Consider the following 27,740-nt stretch of genomic DNA (forward strand, 5'->3'; position numbering starts at 1 on the left):
CTACCACTGGGTCGATGCCTCTGCTGGTGGACTATTAGTCCCCGAGGGTATCACCAGCCCAGTAGCCAGTACTTCGACTTCGGTACTGGCATGAAATACGGATTTTTTTGTGTTATTTAAAATTTGCTGTTACAAAGTATTAGAAATTATTCTAAATTAAGGAATGTATCTCCCTCGTGCAAAGCTCTCATTCCTTTCAAGGATTTGGCTATATTTTTTGGACCTTTTGGATTATAGCTCTTCATCTTTTATATAAGCTTTGGATTTCAAATATTTTGGCCACGAGCATCACTGAAGAGACATATATTGTCGAAATGCGCATCTGGTGCAAGAAAATTGGTACCGTTAATTTTATTACTACCACTGGGTCGATGCCTCTGCTGGTGGACTATTAGTCCCCGAGGGTATCACCAGCCCAGTAGCCAGTACTTCGGTACTGGCATGAAATACGGATTTTTTTGTGTTATTTAAAATTTGCTGTTACAAAGTATTAGAAATTATTATAAATTAAGGAATGTATCTCCCTCGTGCAAAGCTCTCATTCCTTTCAAGGATTTGGCTATATTTTTTGGACCTTTTGGATTATAGCTCTTCATCTTTTATATAAGCTTTGGATTTCAAATATTTTGGCCACGAGCATCACTGAAGAGACATATATTGTCGAAATGCGCATCTGGTGCAAGAAAATTGGTACCGTTAATTTTATTACTACCACTGGGTCGATGCCTCTGCTGGTGGACTATTAGTCCCCGAGGGTATCACCAGCCCAGTAGCCAGTACTTCGGTACTGGCATGAAATACGGATTTTTTTGTGTTATTTAAAATTTGCTGTTACAAAGTATTAGAAATTATTATAAATTAAGGAATGTATCTCCCTCGTGCAAAGCTCTCATTCCTTTCAAGGATTTGGCTATATTTTTTGGACCTTTTGGATTATAGCTCTTCATCTTTTATATAAGCTTTGGATTTCAAATATTTTGGCCACGAGCATCACTGAAGAGACATATATTGTCGAAATGCGCATCTGGTGCAAGAAAATTTGTACCGTTAATTTTATTACTACCACTGGGTCGATGCCTCTGCTGGTGGACTATTAGTCCCCGAGGGTATCACCAGCCCAGTAGCCAGTACTTCGGTACTGGCATGAAATACGGATTTTTTTGTGTTATTTAAAATTTGCTGTTACAAAGTATTAGAAATTATTATAAATTAAGGAATGTATCTCCCTCGTGCAAAGCTCTCATTCCTTTCAAGGATTTGGCTATATTTTTTGGACCTTTTGGATTATAGCTCTTCATCTTTTATATAAGCTTTGGATTTCAAATATTTTGGCCACGAGCATCACTGAAGAGACATATATTGTCGAAATGCGCATCTGGTGCAAGAAAATTGGTACCGTTAATTTTATTACTACCACTGGGTCGATGCCTCTGCTGGTGGACTATTAGTCCCCGAGGGTATCACCAGCCCAGTAGCCAGTACTTCGACTTCGGTACTGGCATGAAATACGGATTTTTTTGTGTTATTTAAAATTTGCTGTTACAAAGTATTAGAAATTATTATAAATTAAGGAATGTATCTCCCTCGTGCAAAGCTCTCATCCCTTTCAAGGATTTGGCTATATTTTTTGGACCTTTTGGATTATAGCTCTTCATCTTTTATATAAGCTTTGGATTTCAAATATTTTGGCCACGAGCATCACTGAAGAGACATATATTGTCGAAATGCGCATCTGGTGCAAGAAAATTGGTACCGTTAATTTTATTACTACCACTGGGTCGATGCCTCTGCTGGTGGACTATTAGTCCCCGAGGGTATCACCAGCCCAGTAGCCAGTACTTCGGTACTGGCATGAAATACGGATTTTTTTGTGTTATTTAAAATTTGCTGTTACAAAGTATTAGAAATTATTATAAATTAAGGAATGTATCTCCCTCGTGCAAAGCTCTCATTCCTTTCAAGGATTTGGCTATATTTTTTGGACCTTTTGGATTATAGCTCTTCATCTTTTATATAAGCTTTGGATTTCAAATATTTTGGCCACGAGCATCACTGAAGAGACAAATATTGTCGAAATGCGCATCTGGTGCAAGAAAATTGGTACCGTTAATTTTATTACTACCACTGGGTCGATGCCTCTGCTGGTGGACTATTAGTCCCCGAGGGTATCACCAGCCCAGTAGCCAGATGAAATACGGATTTTTTTGTGTTATTTAAAATTTGCTGTTACAAAGTATTAGAAATCATTATAAATTAAGGAATGTATCTCCCTCGTGCAAAGCTCTCATTCCTTTCAAGGATTTGGCTATATTTTTTGGACCTTTTGGATTATAGCTCTTCATCTTTTATATAAGCTTTGGATTTCAAATATTTTGGCCACGAGCATCACTGAAGAGACATATATTGTCGAAATGCGCATCTGGTGCAAGAAAATTGGTACCGTTAATTTTATTAAAGTGATGCCACCAAAATTCAAACCAGATTTGTGTTTTGCAGTTAAGTATTGTGTAAAAGTGTCATTACATTTGGTTGAGGCAAACTCAAGTTAGTGAACAGAAGCCAGTTTTGAGACGTACAGACGGACAAGGGTTAAACTTACTGTTACCATAATGATGTCATCACAAAATTTCAATGCCTCTTTTATGGAAGGCAGTTCCGTCATATTACATTGTTCGTGTAACAGAACAATTATTATTTAGGTTTAAAATTAGTTACCTGTGCTTTCTGGACATTTATATGGAGTATCAAGTTCACAAATTTCACTTTCATGAATTAGAGGTTCATTTTCACTGAAGATTTCTTTATGAATATCAGAACTTCTTTTCATAGGATAATGGTCAAGTCTTGATGTCAAACTTTTTTTCATATCCTGAAAGTAGTAATTAAACAATATTAACAAGTTAACAAATTATCATTGTTTTAATTTGAAGCAAACATTCATCTGATAAACTCTCAGTTTATGTACTGTGATTCCATTTATTTTCGTTAATTTAGGAGATATTCTATTTTTGTGGATATTTGATTAAGTGGTTTTCCCAAAGTCATATAAATTCAGAAAATGCAAACTCAAAGCCATTGTCACAATTTTTCATCAAAGAACAAATAACATATATATGTTGGCAATCTAAGAGCATGTAACAGTCTACAACAAGTAGCAAAACCCATGCAGCCTTGCAAGCTATAAACCCAAAACATTGACAAAATGTAAAGCTATCCAAACGAGAAAACCATCAGCCTGATAAATGTTCGCAACAACAAGCAAACAAAAATATGGCCATAGAACACGAATTCCCCATTCACACTTTCATTTTCTATGTTCAGTTGGACGTGAAAGTTTGACATCTAAATTAGATATTTCATATCTTAGGGGACATTTCTACTACTTTTCAAGTTGATTGGACTCAAACTTCATCAATAAGAGGCTGTCAGAGTGACAGCAAACTAGATTCCCTGCAGAGGTCGAACGCTGAACAGTTGAGCATGTATTGTAATTGACACTCCATTTACGCTAAAAACAGCTCTGAATTTGGATTGTGATTGAATATTTGACATAGAATAGGTTTTTGACACAGTATGAATGTGGTCAAAGAACTGAAAAATTGGAAATTTGACATTTATCTACTAGTATTATGGTCCACATTCTTCTAAATCTAGGTACATATTTACAATCAGCATATCAAAGAACCATAAAAATTCAACGTTTATGAAAAATAAAATAAATGGAAAATGCATCTCCATCGACACAGATGATGCTCCAGCTTGCATATAACATTATAAAGGGACATAACTCAAGAATTGTAAAAGTGATGCTACCCAAGTTTGTACTTGATCTGAGTATTATGGTAATAAGTATTGTGTATAAGTTTCATAATGTTTGGTTTGGGCAAACTAAGTTTCAGAACGGAAACTAAAAATTTGGCAGTTTTTCGATTTATAAAGGGGCATAACTTGATAATGTTTAAATGAAACTAGCCAAATTCAACTTGATCTGTGTTTTAATTTGTGGTAATAAGCACTGTGTATAAGTTTCATAACATTTGCTGAGGCAACTTAAGTAAGAGAATGGAAACAAAAGATTTTGCAATTTTTCCATTTTGAAAGGAGCATAACTTAGTTAAAGTGACACCACCCAACTCAGTCTGTATTTTGTGGTAATAAGTATTGTGTAATATTTCATATCCTTTGTTTGAGGCAAACAAAAGTTAGAGAATGAAAACTAAAAATAGGCATTTTTATTCATTTATGAAGGGGCATAACTCTAGAACAGTTAAAGTGACGCAACCAAAATTAAACTTGATCTGTGTTTTGTGGTAATAAGCATTGTATATAAGTTTCAAACCTTAGGTTGAGGAAAACATATAAGTTAAAGAATGGAAATCAATTTTGTGACGAACGTACCTACATATGTTCGTACGTACAGACGAACAAGGGTTAAGGTAATTGCCCCTGCCGTAACATTATTTGGACCTGAATGTGGACATAATTGATAAAGGAGCCCAAATTCATAAATCTCTAAAATCGAAGAACCCAATCAATTCAATTTTTGTTGAAATCAAACAAAGATAAATTTTGGACCTGATTTGGACCAATATGAGTATATTTATCAAAGTCATAACACTCAAGGTATGGCTAGTCACAAAACCAGCTCCAACCCACCATATTTTCTTAAAATGTACTGTACAGGAATATGACAGTTGTTATATAATAGTTCGTTTCTATGAATGTTGCATTGTCGTTTGCCTTTGTTGCACTTCAGTTTTTCTGTTGTTTTGTTGTTTTCCTCTGAGAGTTGATGAGTTTCCCTCAGTTTTAGTTTGTTACTCGGATTTGTTTTCTCTCAATTGACATTTGAACAGCTGTATACTACTGTTGCTTTTGTTGAATACTGTGCCCAAAAATTCAGTTTTTAAATACAGGTTTAGAAAGAACCCTATATATATTTAATTTATGTTGAAACGAAACACAATATAGTTTTATCCATATATATAGTTCTCTAGAATTAGATATGATGTCTATTTTCAAATTATAATAAAAAGCAAGTTAGATATGATTTATCCACTAAAACATTGTTAGAATTATCATATCAAAGAACCCCGAGAATTTTCGATGAAATTAAACAAGACCCTTTTGACCTCAATATGGTATTATCTAATTAATAACTAAAATAAAATACAAGTTCAGATTCGGCATGCCAAAGAACCCTATATATATGTAGAAATCAGAGGTGCGATGGGGACAGTGAAGTGCGATGTTCACGCTGAAGTGCGATGTTCACGCTGAAGTGCGACGTTCACGCTGAAGTGCGATGGTCTACGCCAAAGTGTGATGGTCTAATCCGAAGTGTGATGGTCTACGCTGAAGTGTGATGGCCCTTTCGCTGAAGTTGATGGTTTTGCATGACGTTTTGACATTGTGACGTTTCAAATACAACATTGTTAATTTAAATTGTTCATAGGCGGGAGAATAAGATTTGTAGATGAAGGTTTCCTGCGTTTGTAGATAAAGGTAAGGAAACATAAAGGAACGAACATTTCAAGTCCAGAACAGTTGTGAGAATTGCAGGTGGAGGTTACAAAAATGTGTAAAACAAAGTCAGTCTGCAGATGAGCTAACCATTGTTCGGAAGCATGTTTAATGCATGTCGCAAACGTTTTTTAAGACAAATAAAATGTTTTGATCTTAATATTGATTTTGAATTGTCTTCAAGTGAACATAACATAATTTTGTGTTATTTTACACCTTGATCATAAAATAGAATAATTATTAGAAAATGTTTTGGTGATATCAAGAAGCTTTAATTTGTTTTATTCTTGAAATGAAGCCTGCTTTGTACGAAAACAAGCACTTTCCAACTTAGCAATAACTGTATTGGGTTCACAGTATTTATCTCCTGCAATGGTTTAGGCAAAAATAGAGCTGAATGTTCCTAACTTGGTGTACTTTTCAATTTCTGATACTCAGCGGAGAAACAGCTTATTCTCAAGCTTTTTGATAGAAAAAGTGTCACATCTCACTATGAGTCGAATATAAATGTACTTGGTGTTTTTTTATTTTTTTTAAACTGTTATGATATGTCAGGGATAAATAGAGACAATCACAGTACGCAGGAATCATACATGTACCTATACGCATTAGCGCTCTCTATATGTAACGTCATGGTTGCTATGTGTTAACGTCATTGTATTCCAGCATTAAATCATCCAATTGTATAGACGTCTTTTTCTCACTTCATAACATAACACAAACTACAAATATACAATCACAAGATTGGTGCCGTGACCAGGATAAAAGATGGATTCGACGACAATCAAGTTTATAAGAGCTGGAAATAGAGCCGCTGTCACGAAATTCTTCAAACAAGAATGTGTCCTCAGTACATGAATGCCCCACTCGCACTATCATTTCTATGTTCGTTGGACCGTGAAATTGGAGTAAAATCTCTAATTTGGCATTAAAATTAAAAAGACCATATCATAGGGAACATGTGTACCAAGTTTGAAGTTGATTGGACTTCAACTTCATCAAAAACTACCTTGACCAAAAACTTTAACCTGAAGCGGGACAGACGGACGAACAGACAGACGGACGGAAGGAAGGACGGACAGACGGACGGACGGACGAATGGACGCACAGACCAGAAAACATAATGCCCCTCTACTATCGTAGGTGGGACATAAAAACTAAATGAGCTGAACACTGATTTGGAGATGGATATTGACATTGCAGGTCCAATTATTGACGCTATAGTGATAAAACAAAGTGTAATTCTTAAACTGGATGAACAGATATTGGAAAATACATCGGATGAAGATATAGAAGTTGAAATCACAGATGCAGATGACTATAATTTAGACCTTGAAATGCATTTACACCGTTATAAAAAATAAGCACAAAAAGTTACACGTACATGTACAGAATTATCTCACGAAAGTATCCCAAACACACGCCCCATAATGAACATGTATGAAGTCAATTCTGAAACCTGTCCTGTAATGAACACATAAATCATCCCAAGATTTTCGTCACAAACTAGTTCCCTGTCTAGTCAAAATCACCGCTTGCCGAAGCTAACCCTACCTACTTTTTCTGGGGATATTCTCGAGTGGCAATACTTTTGGGAGTCGTTTAAAAACACCAATCACAACAATCATACACTTACTGATGTCCAGAAATTCACGTACCTACAATCACTTCTTGATGCAGACGCTATATATGAATGTCATAAATGGTTTAAACTTGTCCAGCGCAAATTATCACAAAGCCGTGGAGTTAGTGAATTAGTAAATTGCTTTGAGAAAACACACAAAATTGTGAACGCTTATATGAAAGCTGTTTTAGATTTGCCAGCCCCTTCCTACACATTAGATAGTATCTGTAATTTTTCGAATAAGTCAGAGGTTTAAATCCGTGGATTATAATCTTAAGGACAGTGCCAAGATACGTATGGTTCCCTGTTTATAATCCTAGTTATGCTTGGTAAGCTCCCTATTACCGTAAAAAGTAATATAACAAGAGAAAACGGAAAAGACGACTGGACCCTTGGAAATCTAAGAAAGGCAATACAACAAGAAATATATATCTATTCAAGAAGCCAGCAATAATGGGAATGTCAGGCTTATGATATACCTACCACAAGTTTCCATGCCGGAATTGGTAAGAAAAATGGGAATTACGTAAATAAATCAAAATCTAAAACTATTCTCAAAGTAAAATGTGCATTTATTGCAATGATCAACATTTCCCTGCAGAATGTAAAAAGTTTACCGACAGCAAATCAAGAATGGAGATTGTTAAGAAGAGAAACCTATGTTTCAATTGTTTGGGTAACCATAAAATATCAGAATGTAGGTCGAAAAACACATGCCGTACATATAAACAAAAGCATCACACAAGTTTATGCAATGAATCTTCAATTCAAAAATCACAGAGTCAGAATATTACAAGTAATACAGAAAATGGAACGCCAATCATGCATACATCTGCTTTTAAACCAGGAAAATTCTACTGTCTTCTTGAAAAAGGCAATCGCTCCTATATGGTCACAGATTCACTGTGCAGACGCTCACATCCTTTTCGACAAGGAGTGCAACGATCATTTACGACGCAGTAAATAGCCGACAAATTGAATGTCAAGCCAGACAGAAAGGAAACCCTCAACATATCCGGCTTCTGATATTCTGACAAGAATGTTCGTCACATGAATAAAGCCACAGTGTATTTAGAAGCAGATTCAGGAGAGAAAATACTTTGACAGATAAAGGAAGATGTGGTGTGAGTGCCAATGAGGTAAATCTCCATCCAAATAACAATTTCTAAAATTAAACCATTATAGGTCAATGTATGACCTTCAACATGGAGCTTTGGCTCACACCGAACAATAAGCTATAAAGGGACCCAAAATTACTAGTGTAAAAACCATTCAAAATGGGAAAACCAACGGTCTTATCTATATAAACTAGAGGCTCTAAAGAGCCTGTGTCGCTCACCTTGGTCTATGTAAATATTAAACAAAAGACGCAGATGGATTCATGACAAAACTGTGTTTTGGTGATGGTGATGTGTTTGTACATCTTAATTTACTGAACATTCTAGCTGCTTACAATTATCTCTATCTATAATTAACTTGGCCCAGTAGTTTCAGAGGAGAATATTTTTGTAAAAGATAACTAAAATTTACGAAAAAATGGTTAAAACTTGACTATAAAGGGCAATAGCTCCTAAAGGGGTCAACTGATAATTTCGGTCATGTTGACTTATTTGTAGATCTTACTTTGCCAACATTTATTGTTTTTTACAGTTTATCTCTATCTATAATAATATTCAAGATAATAACCAAAAACAGCAAAATTTCCTTAAAATAACCAGTTCAGGGGCAGCAACCCAACAACGGGTTGTCCGATTCATCTGTAAATTTCAGGGCAGATAGATCTTGACCTGATAAACAATTTTACTTCATGTCAGATTTGCTTTAAATGCTTTAGTTTTTGAGTTAAAAGCCAAAAACTGAATTTTACCCCTATGTTCTATTTTTAAACCGTGGAAGCCATCTTGGTTGGTTGACCGGGTCACGCCACACATTTTTAAAACTAGATACCCAAATGATGATTGTGGCCAAGTTTGGGTTGATTTTGCCTCGGAGTATCAGAGAAGAAGATTTTTGTAAAGGATAACTAAGATTTACGAAAAATGGTTAAAACATGACTATAAAGGGCAATAACACCTAAAGGGGTCAATTGACAATTTTGATCATGTTGACCTATTTGTAGATCTTCCTTTGCCAATATGTATTGTTTTTTACAGTTTATCTCTATCTATAATAATATTCAAGATAATAACCAAAAACAGCAAAATGTCCTCAAAATAACCAATTCAGGGGCAGCAACCCAACAACAGGTTGTCCGATTCATATGAAAATTTCAGGGCAGATAGATCTTGACCTGATGAACAATATTACTCCTTGTCAGAATTGCTCTAAATGCTTTGGTTTTTGAGTTAAAAGCCAAAAACTGCATTTTACCCTTTTTGTTCTATTTTTAGCTGTGGCAGCCATCTTGGTTGGTTGGCTGGGTCACCAGACTCATTTTTTAAACTAAATACCCCAATGATGATTGTAGCCAAGTTTGGTTAAATTTGGCCCAGTAGTTTCAGAGGAGAAGATTTTTGTAAAAGATTACGAAGATTTACGAAAAAAATTGTAAGGGTTCTGCGGAACCCAGTGTCTCGCCTACTTTTGCTGTAAATCGCAGGCTCAACAAAAATGAGGAAAAAAATCAATAAAAATATTCCTCTTGATACAATCTTTTGATTATAAGAAGCTACTTTCCAAGTTTGGTAAAAACCCAGCATAGTTAATGAATCTAACAAATGCTTTCAAAACTTTAAATGCAGATTTTACACGTATGTAATGTTAACTGGAAGACAATCTAAGTCCATTTAAAAGTCAAATATGGAAAAAGTGGGGGTTTTTTTCTTTCAAAATTTACTTCTGGATACTATCTTATAATCATACATAAGCTTCTGTTCAATTTTGGTACAAACCCCGGATAGTTTATGAAAGTTATTAAAATTTTTAAAACTTTAACCACAGAGTGAATGTTATGTTTCCCCGCAGAAAAACTAAGTCCATTAAAAAGTAAAATATGGAAAAAATTGATTTATTTTGTTCACAAAATTTACTTCTGGATACTATCTCATGATTATTAACAAGCTTCTGTCCAAGTTTGGAAGAAATCAAGAATAGTTTAAGAAAGTTATTAAAACTTTGAAAACTTTAACCACAGAGTGAATGTAATGTTTCCCCGCAGAAAAACTAAGTCCATTTACAAGTAAAATATGGAAAAAATGGAATTTTATTTTTACAAAATGTACTTCTGGATACTATCTTATGATCATAAACAAGCTTCTGGCCAAGTTTGGTATAAATCCAGTATAGTTTAAGAAAGTTATTAAAATTTCAAAAACTTTAACCACAGAGTGAATATTTGTGGACGCCGCCGCCGACGACGACGACGGAATGTAGGATCGCTTAGTCTCGCTTTTTCGACTAAAGTCGAAGGCTCGACAAAAATGGTTAAAAATTGACTATAAAGGGCAATAACTCCTATAGGGATCAACTGACCATTTCAGTCATGTTGACTTATTTGTAAATCTTACTTTGCTGAACATTATTGCTGTGTACAGTTTATCTCTATCTATAATAATATTCAAGGTAATGACCAAAAACTGCAAAACTTCCCTAAAATTACCAATTAAGTGGCAGCAACCCAACAATTGATTGTTTGATTCATCTGAAAATTTCAGGGCTGATAGATCTTGACCTAATGAACATTTTTACCCCCATGTCAGATTTGCTCTAAATGCTTTCGTTTTTGAGATATAAGCCAAAAACTGCATTTGACCCCTATGTTCTATGTTTAGCCATGGCGACCATGTTTGTTGATAGATCAAAACTTCGGATACAATTTATAAACTAGATACCCTAAGGAACATTCAGTTAAAGTTTGGAAGTATTTGGCCTAGTAGTGAAGAGGAGAAGTTTCTTTAAATAGTTTACGACGACAGACGAAGGGCGACGACGGACGCCAAGTGATGGCATAAGCTCACATGGCCTTTTGGGCCAGGTGAGCTAAAAATGCTTTACTCATGTTGCTAGGAATGTACAGCAAACAATTTTCATTAATGAAATCCGCAATATTGTTCAAAGGATGCTAATCGATTACCTATTGTACGTCAGTTACAGTTATATATTGACGAAAAAGGACTACTACGTTCTGGCGGAAGAATTAACAATGCGCTCGTTAGCGAAACAGTTGAATACCCTTATTACCCTTATACCCTTGAAAACACTCGTTGACAACATTGATAATTTTGGACGCACATAAACTACTTAATCGCATTGGAATAAATGGGACAATTACTTTAATTCATCAGAGATATTGGATACCGAAAATCCGACAAAGAGTGAAAACGGCATTATGGAATTGTATTCCCTGTAGGAAGATAATTAGTCAACTGTATGTAGCCCCTGACGCCCCACCGCTACCAAAAGATCGTCTTGGAGAAGAGTCGCCATTCAGCGTCACGGGAGTTGATTTCACAGGAGCGTTACATGTACGACAAAATGGTAACAAGGAACAAAAGCGTATATATGTCTGTTTACCTGCACCTCAACCAGAGCTGTTCACATTGAGTTAGTTCAGGATTTAACAACACATTCGTTTTTATTAGCATTGCGCAGATTTGTTTGCAGTAGATCTTTACTGAACATCATGATTTCTGCTTCTACGTATAAATCTGCAGCATCAGAGATTTCTAAAATATTCAAATCAGAAACTGTGCAAGAAGAACTTAGTGAGTTTGGAACAGTGTGGAAGTTTATACCCAGCAGAGCTCCTTGGTACGGAGGATGGTGGGAGCGACTTATTGGACTCACAAAAACTTTGCTCAAGAAAACATTAGGACGTGCCTGTCTCGACATAGATAATGCTACAAACCGTTCTTACAGAAATCAAGTGCACACTGAAAGACCGACTGTTAACGTACATATCTACTGATGAAAAGGATCCAGAACCATTAACGCCATCTCATCTTTTGTATGGCAGAAGATTAAAGACACTTCCATATCCTTCAAATGACCACAGCGAATTCAAAGACACTAGAAAAACACTAACTTGCGCGCATGCACTAAAACTTAACAAACAACAATAAGAATTACTACAAATCTTTCAGACGAGATGGAAGAAGGAGTACCTAACATCACTATGGGAATTCCACAGAGCCAGTGGAAATAATCTACAGAGGATAAAGCCCGGGGACATAGTACAGATTCATGATGACTTGCATAGAACTGTATGGAACATTGGTATCATCAAGTACCTTGTGCGTGGTGGAGACATTTTGGTGAGATCAGCAATAGTGCGTACAAAATTTGGACTTATGAATAGACCAATCGTCAAATTGTACCCACTAGAGATAAAAAAAAAAATGACAGTGATGAATCTCAAATACTTAGAAGGAGTGTTCGTTTACAAAACCGCAATCAGAGACTGTAATTATAATTGAGAACAATTTTCAATCACAACTTGATTCAGAGATAGTTTTTTATGTGATTCTTAAACTTTAAAGTTTCAAATATTTCATTTCTTTTTATTTATAGATAATTTTCTTAATTTGGATAAATTGCTCATTGAGACTTTAATTGCACAAACTCGCGGCTCCGAGTATGTCGAGGATAAATAGAGACAATCGCAGTACGCAGGAATCATACATGACGATGATGTACCTATAACCGTTAGTGCTCTCTATATGTAACGTCATGGTTGCTATGTGTTAACGTCATTGTATTCCAGCAAAATAATGAAGTAAATCGTAAAATTTAATTGTATTACTGATTTAAAGTTAGTTTAAAAAAACATGTATACTAAATAAATTATGTTTCCTTAAGATCTTGCCCCAAGCTGATAGACAAGTCCTAATTAATTTTATTAACAATAACAATCAATAAACTGGACAATTGATCTGTCAAATTTTATTGAACCTATATGCTGAGAGTACCATGAGAGGGCACATGCTGGTCATAGAGTTCACTGCATAAATAGGTATATAATATAAAGGTCAAATAATGGATTTTTTCCTCCATTAAATTTGTAGAAAATAATGGATATATTTTGTGATTTAAATGGATATCATGATTTTCGTAATTTAAGTAATAAGATCTTTAAATTGATTCATAGTTTTGGATTTTATCTATTCTCGATGTATTTTGATTGTGATGGATATCTTTTTCACGTTGTCGTCAATGTAACTTTAACATAATGGCTGACAAATAATGATATTGACTTACACACACAGACAGTGCACAAAACCTTGCACTCCTGGCACTCAACGATATCTTACGCACTATCTCTCATTGTGATTCAGTCACATTTAAAGTTGCATTTGCAAAAAAATGAACCTGTTTTAAATAAAGTGTCGCTTTATTTGGCCAAGTTCAGTTCTAATTTTATAGCTGCCATGTCCATTCACATTCATCACCACACCTTTTTATTTTTCTCCCTTCAGCATGGCCCCGATTAATGATAGCATTTAAATAATAGCAAATCTGCACATTCACTTTATTCTGATATATCAAGTGCTGAAAGTTATGGCAAGAGTGTACAGGAGGTGAGATGATGCCGATATTGATAGCAAGAAACACAATACAGAGAATGATAATGTTCTAGAATCTATGAAAGATTTCATTAGTACTGAAGAAAAGTCTGGTCCAAAAATAACAATTCTATATACGAAACTGGGACTTCGAACCATGGGAAAAGAAGACAAGTTGAAAGCTGATAATTATGCAGAAGCAGTAGATGCAATTTCAGTTAAATTTAGTAACATTAATTGCTGTTGTTTTCCTCCTTTCGGTCTGATTGGGAAGATATTGCAAAAAGTAGACAAGGACATAGCAGACTTGACGTTAGTTGCAGAATTATGGAACTCTCAAAACTGGTTTCCACTAATATAACACCATATTGTGGCACATTCAGTTATAATAAACAGCCAGAAAAATCTACTTTATCAACCTCAAAGTCTGACAAAGGAACATCCCATAGTGAAATTAAAATTAGTAGTTTTCAGGATATCGGGGAACTGTTGCAAATTTAAGGACTATCAAAAGAAGGTTCAAAAATTATTGCATCATCATGAAAAGAAAATTGATATATTTATGTTTAAAAAATTTAACATTACATTATACACAAGGTTAGGTTATAGAGCTTTTAACACTGCAAGAAGTATGCTATATTCTTTTTTGTCAGTAAAAAGAGAAACAAGAGGCCGTCACAGCGACAGCAAACCCGAGTTATGAACATTTATTTGTGTCCTAGCATTTTTCAATATCACAAGAACCCCAACTCCTGAACGGTGAAAGTGAAAATCTTCAATATCAAATTTGGCCTCGATTTTGTCATCAGTAACAACATTTTGTTGTATGGTTCCTGAATAAATGCAACGACATGACTGGAAACACCATTTTTCAATCTTTCAAGAACCATAACTCCTGAATGGTAAAAGTCAAAATTAACATTATTTAACTTGACCTCCATTTGCTGTAAGTAACAACATATTAAGATTTAAAAAGCTTTGGTTGAACGGTTCATAAGAAAATGCACGGACAACATTTGGCGATGATTAACCTCACCTGAACAGTTGGGGCAAGTATGGACACTACATTTAAGCTTGATATAGCTCTTAATTTGGATTGTGACTAAATAGTTGACATAGCATTTGTGCATGTCAAAGCATAATTTTGTTATGTCAAAGGATTGTAGGTAAGTATGCTGAAGTATTCACACATCTATTTCTGTTAACTTAATGGTTACAAGAGCGCAATTATTCGTAATGCATTTTCCACTGGTGTTCGGGTTTTATTTCCTCGAAGACTACACAAACTAAGGAAAAACAGGTAGCAGTTCCTGTTCCTATAAATGCCAGTGTTGCATTACAACCAAAAAAATATATATGATCATGCGGAAAAAATTAACTTAAAATACAGTTGAAAAAAATCGTCTGTTTTTTTTCGCTTAAAGAAAAGGGCATATTTTTATGGCTCTGACGTGCAGAAAGGGAAGATATTTTCTATAATGTGGATTCATTATTATTCGTTGGATACCAATTTTTCGTGGATTTCGTGGGAACAGGTGAAACCACAAACTTAAATGTTCAATGAACACCAAATTTTCTATAGGCTTGTAAGCAGATTTTGGCAAAACCACGAAATTAAATATCCACGAACATGTAAATTTTTCTCAATCCACGAAAATTGGTATCCACAAAATATATGAATCCACAGTACTTTGAAAATGTGAATTTGATTTTTTCTGCATTTTTTAAACCTAATTGGATAAGCTTTTGATTCAATGTAATTCCAATCATGTATCATCCAATCAGATGCCGTATAGAGTATAGAATTCTATTCCGAGTACCATCAGAAAAATTTGCAGCTAAAATGTAAACAAATAATTGCGCTCTTGTAGCCTATAGATAGGTAAGACTTTTCTTATCTACTTTAGAGATTAATCATTAATATAATACAAGAATGTAAATATGTAAATATGTACTTACGAAATGTTTATCTTCAACATGCACTGATTGAAGATTAAGATAACTGACAGGAGCAAATGCATCATTTGAATGAATAACTTCTTCTGAAGTGTCACTGCATATAAATAATAGAGTTTGTGATGTTATAAACAAAGTTTAACTGTGCAGTAGTTGGTTAACATTCACATAAACAGTTCATTTTAAGCCTATCAATATTAAAACACTGGAGTAAGATGTCAACATAGGGTTTTAAAAAAGACCCTGTAAATCTAAATGTAAAAATATTGAGAGGAAATTAACAAAGACTACCAAAACTGCCATTAAAACAAGTGAAACTGCGAGCTACTGCTCACTGATGATACCTTCGCCACAAGTGGATAATATTAATAGTGTAAAAATATGCAAGTATTCGGTAAATGGAAGTTGGTGAGTGATGAATCTAAAAACGCATCACACGGTATAGCTGACTTATATAAATCCTGAAACCAAATTTCAGAAATCCATGCATTGTAGTTCCTGAGAAAAATGTGACGAAAATTTTCAACTTGGCTATCATGTGTAAAATCATACAAGTGTTCGGTTAACAGGAAGTTGTCAAGTGATCAATCTGAAAACACATCACACGGTATAGCTGACTTAGATAAACCGTGAAACCAAATTTCAGAAATCCTTGCATTGTAGTTCCTGAGAAAAAATGCGACGAATATTCATGGGACGGACGGACTGACTGACGGACTGACGGAAGGACAGACAGAGGTAAAACAGTATACCCCCCTCTTTTAAAGCGATGGTATAATTAAATTTTTTGAGTATTTGCATTTTTTCAATTTTTTGGTTCATGATTTGTGGTTAGTTATTGGCCCATGCTGACATCAAATTCTTTAGATAAAGAAAGTATATATATAAATATTAATTAATATCTACAACTGAGCTGTTTTTAAGGGCACAGCTGTCAAATTCATGTCCACCAATTTAACTCAAATTTCATATTTGGCTGATAACATACTAAAACATATATCCACAATGAAGTTTTTATCATGTTTTTTTAAAATATGTTGGTTGGTAGGCTGGGTCATCAGACGCATTTTAATTTTGGCCAAGTTTGGTTGAATTTGTCTACGTAGTTAAAGAGGGGAATATTTTTGTAAAAGATCAAAAAAAATTACAAAAATTTTTTTATAGCTGAGCGCAGCCTGATACAACCACAGTTGTGTACAGTTGGCGCAAATTTGGACAAAATATTCCAGCTTCTGTCTGAATTTGGATTGTGATCAAAGTTTTGAATTAATATAGGTTTCTAACACAAAATGAAGTGGTCAAGAATCTTTAAAAAATATATTGCGCAATACTGTGCAATTGAAGTTTTCTTCTTAAAACTTTTCAAAACTTGAAATTTGAAAATTTTGGAAAGAAATTTATCCCCGTTAAAACCAGGTGCTCCGCAGGGCGCAGCTTTATACGACCGCAGAAGTCAAACCCTGAACAGGTGGGGCAAGTATGGACACAACATTCAAGCTTGATACAGCTCTTAATTTGGAATGCGATCAAATTTTTAACATATTAAATATGAGTTTCTGACACAAAACAAATGTCAAGATCTTACAAATCTTTTGCGCAATATTGTGTAATTAAATCTTTTAACTTTTAAAAAATTTGGAATTTGAGAAATTTGAAAAAAAAATTTGAAAACAACTTCCATCCCCCCTTTTTTTGCAATTAGTCCAAAACCTGACATTTCTTTATACATAATACACAAGTAGTGTAAGGGAGGTTAATCCAAACATATCAGGAATCTGATGTACAGTAGTTGTGGTTTGTTTATGTAATATATACGTGTTTCTCGTTTCTCGTTTTGTTTATATAGATTAGACCGTTGGTTTTCCCGTTTGAATGGTTTTACACTAGTAATTTTAAAAAATTAAACCATTATAGGTTAAAGTACGGCCTTCAACACGGAGCCTTGGCTCACACCGAACAACAAGCTATAAAGGGCCCCAAAATTACTAGTGTAAAACCATTCAAACGGGAAAACCAACGGTCTAATCTATTCCTGATATGTTTGGATTAACCTCCCTTACACTACTTGTGTATTATGTATAAAGAAATGTCAGGTTTTGGACTAATTGCAAAAAAAGGGGGGATGGAAGTTGTTTTCAAATTTTTTTTTCAAATTTCTCAAATTCCAAATTTTTTAAAAGTTAAAAGATTTAATTACACAATATTGCGCAAAAGATTTGTAAGATCTTGACATTTGTTTTGTGTCAGAAACTCATATTTAATATGTTAAAAATTTGATCGCATTCCAAATTAAGAGCTGTATCAAGCTTGAATGTTGTGTCCATACTTGCCCCACCTGTTCAGGGTTTGACTTCTGCGGTCGTATAAAGCTGCGCCCTGCGGAGCACCTGGTTTTAACGGGGATAAATTTCTTTCCAAAATTTTCAAATTTCAAGTTTTGAAAAGTTTTAAGAAGAAAACTTCAATTGCACAGTATTGCGCAATATATTTTTTAAAGATTCTTGACCACTTCATTTTGTGTTAGAAACCTATATTAATTCAAAACTTTGATCACAATCCAAATTCAGACAGAAGCTGGAATATTTTGTCCAAATTTGCGCCAACTGTACACAACTGTGGTTGTATCAGGCTGCGCTCAGCTATAAAAAAAATTTTGTAATTTTTTTTGATCTTTTACAAAAATATTCCCCTCTTTAACTACGTAGACAAATTCAACCAAACTTGGCCAAAATTAAAATGCGTCTGATGACCCAGCCTACCAACCAACATATTTTAAAAAAACATGATAAAAACTTCATTGTGGATATATGTTTTAGTATGTTATCAGCCAAATATGAAATTTGAGTTAAATTGGTGGACATGAATTTGACAGCTGTGCCCTTAAAAACAGCTCAGTTGTAGATATTAATTAATATTTATATATATACTTTCTTTATCTAAAGAATTTGATGTCAGCATGGGCCAATAACTAACCACAAATCATGAACCAAAAAATTGAAAAAATGCAAATACTCAAAAAATTTAATTATACCATCGCTTTAAAAGAGGGGGGTATACTGTTTTACCTCTGTCTGTCCTTCCGTCAGTCCGTCAGTCAGTCCGTCCGTCCCATGAATATTCGTCGCATTTTTTCTCAGGAACTACAATGCAAGGATTTCTGAAATTTGGTTTCACGGTTTATCTAAGTCAGCTATACCGTGTGATGTGTTTTCAGATTGATCACTTGACAACTTCCTGTTAACCGAACACTTGTATGATTTTACACATGATAGCCAGGCGGGGGTATCATCAGTGAGCAGTAGCTCGCAGTTTACTTGTTCTAGCTGATTTAGGTCTACTGTTGAACAAAAAAAAAATCAAAAATGGTTGGATGAAGGGAAATTGTTAATTTTGGGTGAAAACCTTGATTTTTGGTGAAAAATCGCTCAAAACTGGTAATTTGCCGTGACTCAAAAACAAAAATAGCAACTTGCATAATTTTAATCAAGTCGATAGTTCTTATAACAGTAATGATTTTAAAAAAATTATGATGAACTTCAAAGTACAGGAAGTTGAAAATTTTGGCTGAAAACCTTGGATTTTGATGACGCTAAAAACTGGAGATTTGCCGTGACTAAAAAATTAAAAAAGCAATGTACACAATTTTTAAGCAAGTCAATAGATCTTACAACAGTTATGATTTTACTAAACTTTGATGAACTGCAAAGTTCTGGAAATCGAAAATTGTGAAAAAAATCGCTGAAAACTGGAAATTTGTTGGGACTAAAAAACGAAAATAGCAACGTACATAATTTTTGATCAAGTCAATAGATCTGATATAACAGTAATGATTTTTTAAAACTATGACAAATTTTAAAGTTAAGGAAGTAAAAATTTTGGGTGAAAATGTTAGTATTTTAGTGAAAAATCATGAAAAACTGGGAATTTATGTTTTCGTAATTAATATCAAATTACTAGTATATCATGGGTCTTCAAATTCATTTTATATATGTTTTAAGTGTTTGGATGGATCAAATAATGATCAATTCGTTATTTCAATAGATCTTATAACAACAATAAAAACTGATTGACAGATATGATGCAGTGTGGGATCAAAATATTTTGGGGGATTTTTTTTTCATTTTTTTTCATTTTTTATATGACCGCAAACATTTTGGTATTATATTGGTCATTGTCGTCGTCAGTGTCGTCCAAAGACGGATGGTTTCCAGAAAATAACTTTTGAATAGGTAAAAAGAAATCAATAAAATTTTAACACAATGTTTATAACCTCAATAGGAAGCTTGGGATTGAGTTTGGGGGTTATTGTCCCAAAGGTTTAGGAATTAGGGACCCAAAGGGACAAAAAGGTGTGTATCAGTATTTCAATTGTTCTGAAATTGTACCACAATGTTTAATACCATAAGTAGAAGGTTGTGAATTATTTAAAGGGTTATTAGGCAAACAGTCTAGGAATTCAGGGCCAAAAAGGGGCCAAAAACAAGCATTTTTGTAATTTCAAGACAATAACTAGTGTGTAACTGTATGAATCTCTCTGTACCACAAGTTTACATATCACACAGGGAAGGCTGGGATTCAGTTTGGGGTTAATTTTCCTAAATATGTAGGAATAAGAGGCCAAAAAGGGCCAAAAAGAAGCATTTGTCTAGTTTACAGACAATAACTTGTGTTAATGTGTATGGATCTCTATATTTTTTACAAGAAGGAACAATATCACTAAAGGAAGGTTGGGATTGATTTTGGGGGTTATGGTCCCAATAGTTGAGGAATAAGGGGCCAAAAAGGGGGCCCAAAATAATTTTTTTTTAGTTTTCAAACAATAACTTATGTTTAAGTGTATGAATCTCTCTGAAATTTAACCACAGGTTTCCATACCATGGAGGGATGGTTAGTTTTGAGTTTGGGTTGGGGGGGGGGGGGGATTGGCTCAAAATGTTTCGGAATTAGGGTTAAAAAAGGGAAAAAACTAGATATTTTTGGTCAATGGACAATTTAAAAGCAGTGTAAAGGAGGTAATTTTAAAACATTTAACATACAATGTTGGATATAGATATAGGAAGATGTGGTGTGAGTGCCAATGAGACAACTCTCCATCCAAACACTTAAAACATATATAAAATGAATTTGAAGACCCATGATATACTAGTAATTTGATATTAATTACGAAAACATAAATTCCCAGTTTTTCATGATTTTTCACTAAAATACTAACATTTTCACCCAAAATTTTTACTTCCTTAACTTTAAAATTTGTCATAGTTTTAAAAAATCATTACTGTTATATCAGATCTATTGACTTGATCAAAAATTATGTACGTTGCTATTTTCGTTTTTTAGTCCCAACAAATTTCCAGTTTTCAGCGATTTTTTTCACAATTTTCGATTTCCAGAACTTTGCAGTTCATCAAAGTTTAGTAAAATCATAACTGTTGTAAGATCTATTGACTTGCTTAAAAATTGTGTACATTGCTTTTTTAATTTTTTAGTCACGGCAAATCTCCAGTTTTTAGCGTCATCAAAATCCAAGGTTTTCAGCCAAAATTTTCAACTTCCTGTACTTTGAAGTTCATCATAATTTTTTTAAAATCATTACTGTTATAAGAACTATCGACTTGATTAAAATTATGCAAGTTGCTATTTTTGTTTTTGAGTCACGGCAAATTACCAGTTTTGAGCGATTTTTCACCAAAAATCAAGGTTTTCACCCAAAATTAACAATTTCCCTTCATCCAACCATTTTTGATTTTTTTTTTTGTTCAACAGTAGACCTAAATCAGCTAGAACAAGTAAACTGCGAGCTACTGCTCACTGATGATACCCCCGCCGCAAGTGGATAATATTAATAGTGTAAAAATATGCAAGTGTTCGGTAAACAGGAAGTTGTCGAGTGATGAATCTGAAAACGCATCACACGGTATAGCTGACCTATATAAATCCTGAAACAAAATTTCAGAAATCCTTGTATTGTATTTCCTGAGAAAAATGTGACGAAAATTTTCAACTTAGCTATCATGTGTAAAATCATACAAGTGTTCGGTAAACAGGAAGTTGTCAAATGATCAATCTGAAAACGCATCACACGGTATAGCTGACTTAGATAAACCCTGAAACCAAATTTCAGAAATCCTTGTATTGTAGTTCCTGAGAAAAATGTGACGAAAGTTTCATGGGACGGACTGACTGACTGACGGACGGACTGACGGACGGACGGACGGACAGACAGAGGTAAAATAGTATACCCCCCCTTTTTTTAAAGCGGGGGTATAAAAACTAGAAGAACATTCTGTTGCAATTAGTTTGAGGTTTGGTCATATTTTGGCTAGAATGACTCTGAGACTACTATAACACTGTGTTATAGTAGTCTCAGAATGACTGGACTACTTTGACAAATTACCCCAAACTTAATTCCAGCCATTCCTTTGTATTATGGAATTGGCCGACGATGCGACAACATAATACCACTATACGAACCTAAATAAATGCTTCCATTCGTACGAAAATCAATAATTAAATAAAAATCAATCCAAAAATGTACATATAGAATTCAACAAGTAACTAAACAGTATATTAATGCATGAGTTAATTTTCAGTATGTTCAGTCACAAGTTGAATATTTTCAATATTTAAATTCTTTGTTCCTTTTTATTGCATTAACCATGGACTTCTAAATTAATGAAAACAAATTGTAATAAATGTGGAATGTGTCCAAAATTATAAACGGACATACACATGTACCTGAAGAACGGTAAAATAAAATTAACGGTAGCAATTTTCTTGCACCAGATGCGCATTTCGACAATACATGTCTCTTCAGTGATGCTCGACTTCATAAAAGTGACCCTTCCCAAATTTGAACTTGATCTGCATTTTGATAAGTATTGTGTGTAAGTTTCATAAAATTTGGTCGAGGCAAATTTAAGTTAGAGAATGGAAATGAAAAATTCTGCAATTTTCCATTTGTAAATGGGCATAACGGTAAAGCAGTTAGAGGCAATCCACGATAATCAAACATGATCTGTTTTTTTGTGGTAATAAGCTTTGTGTATAAGTCTCATAGCATTTGGTTGTAGCAAACTAAAGTTAGAGAACGGGAACAGTTCACCATTTTTTCCCTATGTAAACGGTTATTACTGAAGAACGGTATATGTGACTTCCCAAATGTGTACTTGATCTGAGTCTTGTGGAAATAACTATTGTGTATAAGTGTCATAAAATTTGGTTGAGGCAAACTAAAGTTAGAGAAAGGAAACCAACATTGGGACGGACAGACATAAAGACGGACGAAGGTTAAACTTAATGCCCGCTTTTTTAAGGCATCAGAGTAGTGAAACTATCAGAATTATTTCAAATGTGAAATTATCGGTCTTGTTCACAGGAAATCATGTTAGTTCATAAATACCATTGTTATATTATAAGTCTGCTCAGGCAAAATTTGTAGATATCTCATTGGCAATCATACCAGATCTAGGTTAACGTCAAATTTGCCAAGATTAGTAATGACAAGAGTGCAATAAAAACATGAAGCAAGAGTTTTTTTTATGTCCCCCACAACGCTTTGTGCAGGGAACAATAAAGTAAGTTATGTGTGAACTTACATGACAATAGATTTGTTAAAGAGGGGACAGTCTACAGTAAAGGTCTCATATTCTCCACCTTCACCACAAACATTCAACTGGAACTCTTTATTCTAAAAGTACAAGCAAAAAAAGTAACTTATCAAATAATTCTTATATGATTTGCATATCTATAAATACTTGAATTGGATTGGTCGATTAGAACTTTTCTCTAAGTTTACACTTCGATAAACCATGTTTACGAAACTACTTTTGTAATCTATTTATGCGCGATACACAAGCTTGCAGTGTTCCCGGGATTTTCAGCATATTGAGATTTAAAAATAGTTGCATAACAGTTGTGACTATTCTAGTGCATATATAACAACAAAAAAAAAAAAATTTAAAGCACTGATGCTTCGAAAATGTCTGAAAATAAAATTATTATAAAATTCTGCGAAATTTCTTGAAGAATTTGGCATATTTACGTCATGTCAAAACACGATATCGTTCGAATGGAAATTTTCAAGGGAAAAATTATTTCGTTACGTGTAACCTTCAAATTCGGATAATATTTAATTAAAATGAAGTTTTTGAGGTAGGTGCTATTTTATTTAAGATTCCGTTGTATTTATCGGACATTTATGGTTTTTAGAAAGTCAAGATGGCGGCGTACTCCTTAGTTACGACTTGCCATTGTGCTTTTGATGGTAAATATATGTAGTAGCCATCAACAACAAAAAATGTTTATTAAATATCACAAATGTTTGGCTGAAGAATTATAAGGATTAAACACTTTTTTTTCTAGAGATTATTGATGTGTAAACCGGGGCCCTTACTCACAAACTCAACATAAAAGTCCTTCGGGCTTTTATTCAGTTTGTGAGTTAATCGCCCCGGTTTTCAGATCAATAACCTCTAGAAAAAATGTGTTTAATCCTATAATGAATCATTCAGCTCCATTGATAACTGATTACATTCAGATGACAAACTAGAGGCTCTAAAGAGCCTGTTGCTCACCTTGGTCTATGTGCATATAAAACAAAGGACACGGATGGATTCATGACAAAATTGTGTTTTGGTGATTATGATGTGTTTGTAGATCTTAGTTTACTGAACATTCTTGCTACTTACAATTTTCTCTATCTGTAATAAACTTGGCCTTTTAGTTACAGAGGAAAATATTTTGTAAAAACTTACAAAAATTTACAAAATTAATGAAAATTGTTAAAAATTTACTATAAAGGGCAATAACTCCTTAAGAGGTCAACTGACAATTTTGGTCATGTTGACTTATTTGTAGATCTTATTTTGCTGAACATTATTGCTGTTTACAGTTTATCTCTATCTATAATATTATTCAAGATAATAACCAAATACAGCAAAATTTCCTTAAAAATTACCTTTTGGGGGGCAGCAACCCAACAACCAGTTGTCCAATTCATCTGAAAATTTCAGGGTAGATAGATATTGACTAGATAAACAATTTAACTCCCATTTAAGATTTGCTCTAAATGCTTTGGTTTCAGAGTTATAAGCCAAAATCTACATTTTACCCCTATGTTCTATTTGTAGCCATTGTGGCCATCTTGGTTGGTTTGGCAGGCCACCGCACACATTTTTTAAAATAGATACCTCAATGATGATTGTGGCCAAGTATGGTTAAATTTGGCCTAGTAGTTTCAGAGGAGAAGATTTTTGTAAAAAATTACAAAATTTACGAAAAATTTGGTAAACAAGAATGTGTCGAAAGTACATGGATGCCCCACTCGCACTATCATTTTCCATGTTCCATGGACCGTAAAATAAATTAAAAATGTTATTTAGCATTAAATTTAAAAAGATTATACTATAGGGAACATGTGTACTAAGTTTCAAGTTGATTGGACTTCAATGTCATCAAAAACTACCTTGACCAAAAACTTTAACCTGAAACTCGCACTTTTATCTTCTATGTTCAGTGGACCGTGAAATTGGAGTCAAAAGTTTAATTTGGCTGTAAAATTAGAAAGATCATATCATAAGGAACATGTGTACTAAGTTTCAAGTTGATTGGACTTCAGCTTCATCAAAAACTACCTTGACCAAAAACTTTAACCTTAAGTGGGACGGACGCACGCACGCACAGACGGACGGATGAAACAGAGCCACAGACCAGAAAACATAATGCCCCTCTACTATCGTAGGTGGGGCATAAAAATGACTATAAAGGGCAATAACTCCTTAAGCAGTCAACTGACCATTTTGGTCATGATGACTTATTTGTAGTTCCTTCTTTGCTGAACATTATTGCTACTGTCATAATTATGTTCTACATGAATGGAAAATTTCGAATATTTGACTTTGGTTGCAGAGTAATAAGCCAAAATCTACATTTTACCCATATGTTCTATTTTTAGCAATGGCAGCCATCTTGGTTGGTTGGGCAGGTCACAGGACACATTTTTTTAACTAGATACCCTAATGATGATTGTGTCCAAGTTTTGGTTAAATTTGGACCAGTAGTTTCAGAGAAGAAGATTTTTGTAAAAATTTAGGACAACGGACGACGACAAAGACGACGACGACGTAGATGACGACGACGGACGCCAAGTGATGAGAAAAGCTTACTTGGCCCTTTGGGCCAGGTGAGCTAAATATGACTGCCATTTACCTGAAAGGTTTGAACTATTATATTGATTCAATCAATTATTCCTTATCCAAACTGTCTTTCAATTGAGGTGAGTTGAATAGCAGAAGACTTACCATCTGAATTAACTGTGGATATAGTTCTTTTAAACTCCTTCCCAAATGAGTCTTAGGATTTAATCCTAAAAATATGTTGTCAACAGAATTAAGATCAAACAGAGATAATGGTGTATGTATCATATTCCATACTTGTTTAATACAAAAATAAATAGAGAATGTATCCATGAACACATATGATGTGATGCCCCTCCTTCGGTATAACGTTATAACTAGAAAACTGTAAAAGTGATGCCATCCAAATTTGAACTTCACGTATGTTTTGTAGTACTAAACATTGCGTAAAAGTGTCATAACATAATTTTTTGTTCAGGCAAACTAAAGTAAGAGAACAGAAACTAAATGATTAGCCGTTTCCAGTTTTGATGGGGCATTACAGAACAATTAAATTATCGACACCCAAATTCAAACTTGATCTGAGTTTTGACCATAAAAATTGTGTATACTCGGTTGAGGCTAAATAAAGATTTAAAACGAAAACCAACTTCGGGCCATACGTACAGACATACATGATGTAAAAGTTAACATATGTAGGTTAACAGATGGATGATATTCAAAATGGCCAAGTGATGCAAAAGCAAGCAATTTAATGCATTTTGTGACTAGCTGACTTACAACTAATCATGGATCTACCTCACTGGTATTTAACTGATCACCGTAACTGGAATTACAAAAATCCCAATATGGCAACGACAGATATAGGTATAATCTTTACAGTCATTCTTCTCAAATGTAGCATGTTTTTGTCAATAGTAACTCAGATGCAAGGTTTTTCTATACCATGGAATTGCCTTAGCGCTTTGAAAATTGCAGTTGATCAATTTTGGATGATAGTCGTGACTCGGAAAAAAAGATAATCGTAAATATGGTATTAAACCATATGCTCCACAGGGCGCAGCTTTATACGACCGCAGAGGTTGAACCCTGAATGGTTGGGGCAAGTATGGACACAACATTCAAGCTGGATTCAGCTCTAAATTTGGATTATAATTAAATAGTTGACACAGCATAGGTTTTTGACACAGAATGAATGTGGTCTAATGAACTTATTTTTTTTTGTTGCCTTTGAGCAATTCACTATGCTGTTGAATATTAATCCTCTCAAAAAAATGTTTGAAGAAATTTTCTTTTTATTTATGAAATCTGAAATGAAAAAATTGATTTATCAGTTGGTAGTAGAAGTGAATATACTTTGTATATTGTATAAAATAATGATTTAAGTTGATTCAACTACTATTCTGGACAAAGAAAGATAACTCCAATTGAAAATTTCTTGCTATTGCACAATATTGTTTCGTTTTGTAAAGTCAAAAAATGATTGATTGATTGTTGGGTGTTCAATATCAATTTTAACTTTTATAAGAAAACTCAAACCTATTCAATTAAGATATAGAGTCTTACAAACATTGATACAAGTGTGGCACTAACAATCTCATAGTTCACAGGATAGTGATAACTATAGATAGACTACTGAAAACACACAGCCATAAATATGTTGCTCTCCTTACATGAATACTATAAAACATACCAAGGGATTTGTTGATCCTTTTATATTAATAAAAAAGTTACCTCTAGAAAAAGCACGGTTGAAGTTTTTAGAAGGGAAACAAATCTTAGTGAGAGCAAATAAGAATAGATGGCATTTAGCAAAACAGATAGTTCAAGTAGAAAGGGAGTAAAATCAAAAAACATGAAAAGGTGAAAACACCAATAGCTGCTAAATACTATTTGCCAGGGATTGATTGATTGTTGTTTGCTGTCCGGTCCCAAATATTTCATGCATATACATGACGATTGATGAATATAACTGCAACATGGGTCTTTGCATAGAGTTTGAAA

The 27,740-nt window shown here is 34.0% G+C and overlaps 1 protein-coding gene across 3 annotated transcripts in view; it reads right to left on the reverse strand.

Moving 5' to 3' along the window:
* The window catches only part of LOC134710332 (uncharacterized), a 167,099-nt gene that overhangs the window by 76,751 nt on the left and 62,608 nt on the right, over positions 1–27,740 (reverse strand). For all 3 annotated transcript variants that reach the window (XM_063570660.1, XM_063570658.1, XM_063570659.1), the window contains exons 6-9: positions 25,902–25,966; positions 23,199–23,290; positions 15,607–15,700; positions 2,716–2,869 (exon numbers count right to left, since the gene is read on the reverse strand). In XM_063570660.1, coding sequence (XP_063426730.1) covers positions 2,716–2,869; positions 15,607–15,700; positions 23,199–23,290; positions 25,902–25,966 — 405 coding nt within the window. The remainder of the gene's footprint in view (positions 1–2,715; positions 2,870–15,606; positions 15,701–23,198; positions 23,291–25,901; positions 25,967–27,740) is intronic.

This window comes from Mytilus trossulus, chromosome 3 (genome assembly GCF_036588685.1).
Source record: "Mytilus trossulus isolate FHL-02 chromosome 3, PNRI_Mtr1.1.1.hap1, whole genome shotgun sequence".
NCBI classification, from domain to species: Eukaryota; Metazoa; Mollusca; class Bivalvia; order Mytilida; family Mytilidae; genus Mytilus; species Mytilus trossulus.